This window comes from Dufourea novaeangliae, unplaced genomic scaffold (assembly GCF_001272555.1).
Source record: "Dufourea novaeangliae isolate 0120121106 unplaced genomic scaffold, ASM127255v1 scaffold49, whole genome shotgun sequence".
NCBI classification, from domain to species: Eukaryota; Metazoa; Arthropoda; class Insecta; order Hymenoptera; family Halictidae; genus Dufourea; species Dufourea novaeangliae.
In genome coordinates, this window is record NW_015373928.1 from 999,064 (window position 1) to 1,008,484 (window position 9,421).

The following is a 9,421-nucleotide window of genomic DNA, read 5'->3' on the forward strand; positions in this document are numbered from 1 at the left end:
GTGCGCTCATTCCAGGTCGCACGTTGCTGATGCTGAAGTCGATAAAACGCGCACACGGACTGGACCCAAACAATCCGGATCTCCACTCGTGTGTGGTACGTTTCATACTGCACACAGCCCGTTCCCCATTGGAGGGTCCAGTAGGTGAGGTGGTGAAGCATCAAACAGCCGGGATCTACGGTGCTTCACCGGCCACTCAACTGAACGCGGAGTTTTTGAAGAAAAATCAAAATTCTTTGCCGCATGTGCTACAGGGCGCACGGATGCTTTATCTTCTGGACCCGTCCGCTCAATCGAAAGCTCTCTCGCTCGTAATGAACATCAACAATCTCGAAGGCGTAACATTAGAGAATTGCAAGAAAGTGATGGAATCGTTGCGCAGCGGCCAATTCGGCGAGTGCGAATCCACGATAGCCGATTACATGGTGACATTCCGTGAACGTTTCCCGTACGCGACCACTTTCTAACCATCGGAAACGAAGGCGACCGCGAACCACCAAGAGAAAGAGAACTTCATCGAGAACTGATCCAGGGCACGTGCTCGTCAGCGTCGCCGAATTTACTCCGTAGTTAGACGAGGCAAATGGAGGAGGAACGTGTGATGCGAACCGTTCTGGGTAGTACATTTGAAATAAATAACAGAGAAATTAAGGGGTGGGAGAGGAAAAAATAGAAACATTCGTTGCTAATAAATGAAGGCGAGAGACACACGGAGATAGAGAGGGAGAGAGAGAGAGAGAAAAAAGAGAAGAAGGATATAGTGAAAGAAGTATCGCAAGCAAATTGGCGGATATTGATTTAACGATAGTAACATGTATTATAACACGGAACTGTTCCTGGAAGGTTTCATGTAGTGTGAACAGTGCTCTGGGACAGTGCTGGATAAACAATCTTAATAAATTATGCAACACGACAAGGCGCGGGCCACGCGCCTTCGACGCGGTCCCCGAATTTTAGGTGCACGAAGATTAAGAGGATGGCTAGTAGCTAAATATTAATTAAGAATTGGAACAGAACGAATTAACGAACGTGCTTGATACAATGGCGCGGGCCACGACGCTAAAAGAACGGTCGACGAAGTGTGAAATGTTCAGTGAAGATGAATTTTTGGAACACAGGGGAGGTTGGGTCGAAACTCGGGGATGGATGGGGGGCGGGGGGTGTCAAATAGGGATGCAGTGTGTAAAATATAAACGACGTGCGAAAACTAACACATTGGTACAAAATACAAAGACTTGTATACATTCATACGCGCGCGCTCTATGAATATTTCTACTCGGTGTTAAGGTGTATTTTCAGCGATGTCTACATAATACTCTACTGTGTAGAGTCTGGAAACTAGACGATCATCGAGCACCCGACATGTACCACGCATATTCGTCGCTACATTTGAATAGACTTTGTTCCAAGTCCCATACTAACTTTTAGTTCACTTCATTTGCAAAACTATTGAAACTTTCAAAAAGAAGAAAAAAAATAGAGATAACACACAAGTGAACGTATATAATTTTAACTCGTTTTCCTTCTAGAAACATACACGCCCATGCATACCTATACACGAGAGAACATACACATATACACGTGCATATACTTTATTCCTGTGTTTAAAGCCAGGGTAATGATCTACGTTTGGATTGGAGCCCTGATAATTTCATCAAGAACAGTCAATAACGGATGTAGTGTCCATTTCACGAAAGTCTGTGACAGTTACTATAAGAATAATTAGCTGCGTATTGTGTACGCAATTTACCAAAGTATACCATAAATCGGAAACAATAAGTACCGATAGCAAAACGATGAAGAATAAAAGAAAAATAAATACCACGCATCTGTACGTGAACGGATTAGACAAGTTTTGAATAAAATATAACGTTGGAAGTCTACCGGTATGTTAGTCGAGAACTGATCTTATGATTACCTCATTATTTTTCTTTTCAAAATACTGCCGCATACTAATAAGTTCGTGAATTTCTTTAAACAAAAGAAGAAAATGCAACACGATGCAGATACTACAAATTAGTGATAATATTTGTACATACTTCAGCTACTACTCTAACAACAATCAAGTCAACTAAATGGTAATCATAAAAAAATAAAATAGTTACATCAAGTGATATTTATGGTAATGTGTATTCAACATTTTCGAGTCGCTCGTAAAGTAACGCATACCGGATGGAAGAATTAAAGTCTACATAAACGGAATGGTATAACCGTCTATCGTAATACGATGAATACAAACAATTGCCGTTTGAAAGAATACCTTCTGTAAATGCATGGAATGTTTCTCAGGGCTGCGCGAGTAATACTGTAACGTAAGTGATAACGTAGATGACATATTCGTTCATTTTATTATTTAGTCATTTCGCAATTGGAACTTGATATCGTATTGATCTATTGTAGTTCTTTATAGATAAAACACAGTTCAACATCCATCATTCGCGTCACACCAACTTTCGACCATGCATCTGCCGAAGTGTGAATACATTTGGAATATTGTTATTCTTTTGATACGTTTTCTACAATACGTTTGACACTCTAGTAATACTGTTACCCTTTGAAAGGGTACAGATACATTAGTTGCTCCAATCTTTATCGGAGGTTATTACCTCAGTATAAAAACAAAATTTCTATCTCGCTCCTACTAATTATCAAAAACTTTGAAAAATAAACAATGCTGATTAAGGATGATACATCAATCTTCAGAAGGTTCAGTTTAGATTTGTCTTTGGATCTCTGATTTAATATAGAGAACAAAAGGATAAGCATTGGGTACCTCGACCCACATCCTCTTCCATCTCCTCATGTAAATGAGTTCATCATATAGGTTTCTCGTATCGAATTGTTTAATGTATACGAGTAACAACTAAAGTAATTTGTTATTCTATTTGAAAAGACTTAAAAAGAAGAAACGAACAAGCTGATATTTATCAAACACGAATTGTGATTATTTATTACTTGGATCATTGTGTTAGAAACTTACTGCCATTCGTAATAAGCAGTTATCATAATTTCAAAAATTCGTACTAATACACCAAATGATTTATTACAGTTCTTGCTACGCCAATAATACGAATTCTTAACTAATTCGAACATTTAAAGACTATTCACATTATTGCATTAGTATTAATATTGATACATGTAAAATATATACACGCCTTCATTGCATTAAATATTTTTCTATATGATGAATTCAGTCACAGTAAGTGAAGTAATATTTTAAAGACAAAAACTGGGATATGTATAGTATGTACATAAACGTATTATTATCATATGTATCAAAAATATGTTCGATTTCTCTTTGTTGTTATATTAATAACGAGTCAACATGAAAATTTGTATCACGTACTAGCAATCGCCCTTCCCTCTGTCGTTTTGAGAAAAAAAATAATCAATATTGTTACATATTTTCTATCATGCCATACTTTGTCGTATCAGTGTTTACACTTGTACAGCAAATAGTTTGCAACACACTTGCAGACAATATTATCATAAATACTGCTTAGTATCTTTGTATTATTGCTAAATTCTTTCGCCTTGTGTACATTGTTTTATTTATTTTCTATAAACCTCATGCGGTTAATGTTAAAAGGTGAAAAAATAACTAGATCTGTAAAAATTTCAAATAAGAAATAGTATTTTTTATTTCTGTGTATACCTACACCCAAATTAATTTTGTACAAAAATATTAATCAAATTTTCTCCATACATCAGCAACAACATTACCATAGATATGGTGTCATATTTTTGTGTGTTCTTTAACCAGTAATATTAGTTGGAAGTTTCAATTTCTTAGATGTCTAGAAAAAGAACTAAATGAACTATTGACATATATACAACAAAAAATTTGAATGTGAATATTAGGATTCTTGGTACTTACACTGCTTTTTTCATGTGTCTGTTCCACTTCGTTCTTGTCAATAGATGTAAAGTCAATTATAATTTTTTCATTCTTTGGAGTATATTTTCTACACAGAAATGTTGAGTTTCAAGAACATGATATTAAATGTAAATGATATGAAGATTGCAATACTACAGATAGATTTAATACCAGAGAAATTAAATTCTTACAGTTCCTTTACAAGTATACATAATTGAAACTAAAATACCTGTATATAACACCTGTCGCATCAAACATTTTTTTAGCAGCTATAGTTTTATTTTTGTGTGCATGTTTATCCGACATATAAATAATTGTTTTTATTCCAGATTGTATAATTACTTTGGCACACTCATTACAGGGAAAAAGACCAACATACATGGTACAATTTTTAACATCACTACAGTTTTTGTTCAAAATGGCATTAACCTCTGCATGACATACTGTAAATTTTATACTTTCATAGAAACAAGGTATTATTAAACTCCCTTTCATAACTCCGGCATAAACAATAAACTTATATTATAATATTTACTTTTCCATTTAATATAAACTGACCATAAAATTTTTTATTTTCTAAAGGATTGCTTGAACCTTTGGTCCAGGGAAAATCCTTATCACTGCAACCAATGGGCATTCCATTATACCCAACACTCACAATTCTTCGTTCATCATTTACTATGCATGCTCCAACTTTTGTACAGGGATCCTTACTTCGTTTTGCAGCCAAAACTGCTGTTGCCATAAAATATTCATCCCAGTCTATATAGGATTTTCGTTCATTTTCAATGTCACTATAAAAAGAAACAAACAAGATTCTCCCTGTAGAAAAAATTATATATATTTATATTAAATATGATGCACCTTTTAACACAGTGTTTTGTTCCTACAGTAGTGTCGTTTTCCGTCATTTTTAATTCTATTTACAGTTCTAGTACGAATATATTGTAATACAATTTAGATTGGAAAACGTCCTATTACTACACCTAACATTCTAGTCTGATAACTGATAACACATAGAAAAATGGAACTATGGCATTTATAAGTTAATAACTAGTCATATATGCTGCTGCCACATTTATTATTGACACATAACGTACTTTTGTAAATTCTGTTGCTGGATTGTTTTAAATCAATACGTGTGCATTGATAATTCTACTTTGTTGCATCGTTAACTGATGCGTAATTTTTTCTACGTAACGAAAAATATATGTTCGTTTACTTAAATCCCCTGTAATTGACAATAATAATAAACGACCAGAACACTGTTAAGAAATCGCTTTTCGACTGGTGGCGCCATCAGTGGCAATTCTGTCAAACTGCTAACTAAATCATATTTCATTAAATTAAACGGTGAGCGCGTGGGGTCATAGAACCCCCGAAGCAGGCGCCAGAGTCCCGTGTGGTAAGAAGTGGGGTCATAGAACCCCGGAGGAGACGTCATAGACCCTGTGTGGGGAGACCGTGGGGTCATACAACCCCCCGTGGAGGCGCCAGGGACACCGTGTCGGGAGACCGTGGGGTCATATAACCCCCGGTGGAGGCGCCAGGGACCCCGTGTGGTGACACGTGGGGTTATAGAACCCCCGATGCATGCGCAAGAGACCCCGTATATGTGAGGAAGTGGGATCATAGAACCCACGGAGCATGCGTAAGAGTTTTGAAACGTGATTCTTTATCGTTGTTGCCCGTACGAGTCTCGAGCTCGGTCTAATATTACTCGTGCAACTGTCGAAATCTGACTGACACTTATGCGTGCTTCCGTGAGCAAATTATACATACATATATACAATATATACAATTTATACAATTTATACAATTTATACAATTTATTCAAATTATACAAATTATATGTATAGTAACCCCAGCAACCATGGCAGTTCTGCAGATACTACTACAGCCCAAGTTTAAAAGACGTAGGCAGTAGTTAGTTTCTGTAGTAACCTGTTGAACCAGACAACTATAATTAGTATAGGATTGTATAATATTTATGGTTATATTTAAGACAATTCGATGAAATGAAGCTTATATTACCTGACGTATGTTTATTGGAATATACATATAAATTATAATGATATAAAAGTTTGAAATACAATACGATGCAGTACGGTACAATGCGTCTATTCGATTCAATTGCTCTCTTGCGACTACAACATCATGGTATCCGCGTTCGGCACAGTGCGCATACATCCTTATTTTCAAATAAACTTATCTGTTATTTTATTTGGAATAAATATTGGCTCTTTTTATTTGCAGTTTTCATTTCAAATCAAAAGTACCCAAGCCTGCTTCATATAAAGTAAGTAGACCTTTTTTTAATACGTTTACAACGAACGGACAGAAGAGAATCCGTTTGCCACATGCGGCAGCGATCTCTTCGATTTATTATTATTAATTATATCATTCACCTTTGAGAAAGCAAAACTAACAATAACAATTTCCCCACAACATCCATAATTATTACAACCGTCAATATAACGAACTATCTTTTATGCGATGTTTATGGTGTAATAAAAATCTGTGTTTCGATTACGTTTTTGATACATATTACTCACTTATATGTAAGAATATAGAATAAAAATATACTATTAGTCCGATATTTGAAAATATACATCTGTTCGTTGTCACTGTTAAACTGTTGTAATAACAATGGAATAATAAAATAGTTTTCTCAAATGTACATAATAATATATATTCATATTCATAAAAACAATATCAGACACAATACCTTTTTTGTACGCAAAAAAAAACTATTAGGTCCGTCGGGAGTGGAACCCAAGACTCCTTGCTAATACGTTTACTTTACAGTTAACGGACGGAAGAGAATCCGTTCACGACCACGGTCCCTTCGATGATTTTCCGACGTACCGAACACTCATGATCTGAGAACATTGCGTACTTTAGACTCGATAACACTGTAGAAGTTAGACTAGTTGAGCTCGAATGGATTTAACGTAGTTCATCACAAATTCACCGTTCTCATAACGTAGAGGGCAGCAGAAAATCCCTGACTTTTTACACTATCGGTATTTCAGAACATGAGACACGAAGTCCCATAAGATGATAGGTCTATCCTATACCCAGTCGGTGATCGTATCATGATCGTACGGAAGGTTTCCAAGTTACTGAAGAGGAAATTATTTGCGACGGATAAATTATAATTTTTTATAAGCCTGAATAACATGTAAGAGTACTTTATATACGCATTGTTTATTATACCTTCCACTAACTCTATTCCATATTATTCGTAAACAAATAAATAATAATTGTCAAATTTAGTTCAAATTGCGTTAACGGTAAATTTAATATTAAAATTGACGGTTAATTTTAATTCGAAAAAGCGCGGGAAAATGCAAGATTGTGATTGTGCTAACCTCCTGGTGGGGGAAATTGCAACTAATTCTAGAACTTTTACCAAAAGCGTGGGAAACTACAGACCCGGATGTGTGGCGTCACCTGGCAGTGACTCCGGGAACTAGATTAAGAAGTTCTGGGTTCAGTTCCAATTTCTACCACCAAGCGGCTATCATAATTTTGGACAATTTTAACTAAGTCCACCAATTATTATTTATTTATTTATGGAAAATATGAGATTGTCTTACTGATAGGCTTAATAAACAACGCATATGTACCACTTACGATTTGCTGTAAACAATTTGCGCGTGCAATTGTGTTCCGGTTTTGTCCTCAATTTGACATAGGTCATGTTGCAAGACTTTCTGTAAATTAGCTTTACCATTTTGTCTCATTTAAGATTGTTGTTCAGCGTAATTAGTTTAACTGATATTAATTAAAATAGAATTAAATCACATCTTAAAACTAATATTTTAACAGCTAAGAGAAATATACCATTTAATCTCGAATGTAATAAACTATAACGATGGATATGCTCTAATGAACAGGAGTGAGAAATTCTTGGAACGAACTGCACACTATACGGAAAAGGTCGGTGAACGAGAATGTGCATCAACTTTACGTAATGCGGTTTACGTAACGAAAGTAAGTATATCTGATATATGTATACCCATAGTAGTAACATTAGAGACTTCGAATAAGCATACAGTGAAAGGAGTAAGCGTAACTTATTGTTCTTTAATGGCAGTTTTCAATACAATGTCAAAATATTATGTTAAAATTGTGTCAGCCATATCTATTATTTTCATTATGAACTAAATTTTAGGTGTGACGCCTAATTTATTTCTTTTTATAATATTATCACTGTAAAGGGTATCATTAAATCGTTGGAATAACTCGAAGAACCGGGAAAATGTTCCAGTACCTACTCAGTTTCTTTTTCAACCTTTCCAAGTGTATCGTCATTCGTTTGATGTTGCAAATATACTAAAAGATAAATGAAGTTCCAATTTCATTACTAGATTGTATGTTGTGTCATCGAGGATCGTGTAGTTGTAAGATGATAAGTGTTTCCGGTATTGTCGTGGAAGACTTTAATACACTGTAATGCCAAATAAGAAACCCTTCTGCAAGTGTTAATGCACACACCCATAAGCCTTCACTTTCTAAAAATTTTTATTGAAAAGTTTGCATTTACCGCTGAAGATGGTTTACACGTCTAACGATAATATACCATAGTTTGCGCGAGACTCTATGTATAGTAAGCGTATCGTTCCAGGTTGAAATCGTTTTGTTTTTCCTTTCGCTTAAGAAAACAGCGCAATAAAAAGTTGTTGTTTGAAATATTTTAATTATAATACATAAGTAAGAAACAAGAAACGGAAAATCGCATTATGCGCGTCGCAGTAACTATAAATAAAGGGCATGGATATGCGGTTGGTAGCATAATTAATGCGTGTTTTCTTTATTTCTCTATTTTGCGAAATCTCGAATGTATAATATATTGGTGGTGTCTGGAATTGAAAACGATGATTGACATGTCGACATGTATTTTGTTCCTGTATTTCTTCCTCTCTCGTTTGGAAAGAAATGCACGCGAGCAGTCCAACTACACGCTCCTACGGTCTTACTTCAATTCTTTTACGGGATCGAACATAACTTCTCGTTTGTTGGAGTATTTTTTCGTTCCGAAAGATAGTTTACGTTGCAACTGTTAGAAGGTGAAAAATTTGCAGATCAACGAAAAATTAAAAAAGACGAGACTATTAAAATCTGGTTGACATTTCACGCTCGGTCTCGTGTCAGATCCGAGCTAATTCATAAATATATTTCAAACAAAAAGTACCCGTTGATCGTTCTATGTAGTCGCGGAAACTTCAGCCAAGGATACAATTTAAAAAAAAATGCTAAATGTCTGGTGATACAATTTAATGCATCGAATGGTGACGTCGTAAGAAAAATCAGTTGAAACAGAAGAAAAAGCAAGAAAGTCGTCCAATTAGGCATAGGTGGGGAGGCGATGGTACCTCACTGGGTAGAACTCTCTGCGCCAAGTTCGTCGGAGCTCAGTGAGTTCGAACGTGCGGTTCGCGACTCTTACTCTTGTTCAGCTGATTTGTGCGGATTCGCGTCGAAGTTGCAAATACCTTGGAATTGACAGCTTACAGGATTTTACTTTCCCTTGCCGAA

General features: G+C 35.7%; 2 protein-coding genes across 2 annotated transcripts in view; one reads left to right on the forward strand and one right to left on the reverse strand.

The window, feature by feature from the left end:
• The window catches only part of LOC107195124 (N-alpha-acetyltransferase 15, NatA auxiliary subunit), a 42,658-nt gene extending 40,680 nt beyond the window's left edge, over window positions 1-1,978 (forward strand). Inside the window, exon 11 of the mRNA XM_015584901.1 lies at window positions 16-1,978. Within this exon, the coding sequence (XP_015440387.1) occupies window positions 16-467 (452 nt within the window). The 3' untranslated portion in view covers window positions 468-1,978. The remainder of the gene's footprint in view (window positions 1-15) is intronic.
• A 1,696-nt stretch (window positions 1,979-3,674) lies between these two features.
• Window positions 3,675-4,860, reverse strand: LOC107195116 (deoxycytidylate deaminase). Its single transcript, XM_015584895.1, has 5 exons — window positions 4,742-4,860; window positions 4,436-4,671; window positions 4,107-4,320; window positions 3,878-3,965; window positions 3,675-3,797 (listed from the first exon to the last, which is right to left on the reverse strand). Exons 1-5 carry the CDS (start codon window positions 4,786-4,788, stop codon window positions 3,756-3,758), a joined length of 627 nt encoding a protein of 208 aa, XP_015440381.1. The 5' UTR covers window positions 4,789-4,860; the 3' UTR covers window positions 3,675-3,755.
• Window positions 4,861-9,421: the final 4,561 nt, after the last annotated feature.

What these genes read in the sequence shown, in the direction of transcription:
- LOC107195116 (XM_015584895.1), bottom strand. Translation starts at nt 4,788, where the DNA reads ATGACGGAAAACGACACTACTGTAGGAACAAAACACTGTGTTAAAAG. An exon ending in AGAAAATAAAAAATTTTATG is followed by an intron (nt 4,321 to 4,435) that starts GTCAGTTTATAT and finishes TAAAATTTACAG; the next exon opens with TATGTCATGCAGAGGTTAAT. An exon ending in AGACACATGAAAAAAGCAGT is followed by an intron (nt 3,798 to 3,877) that starts GTAAGTACCAAG and finishes TTCTTTTTCTAG; the next exon opens with ACATCTAAGAAATTGAAACT.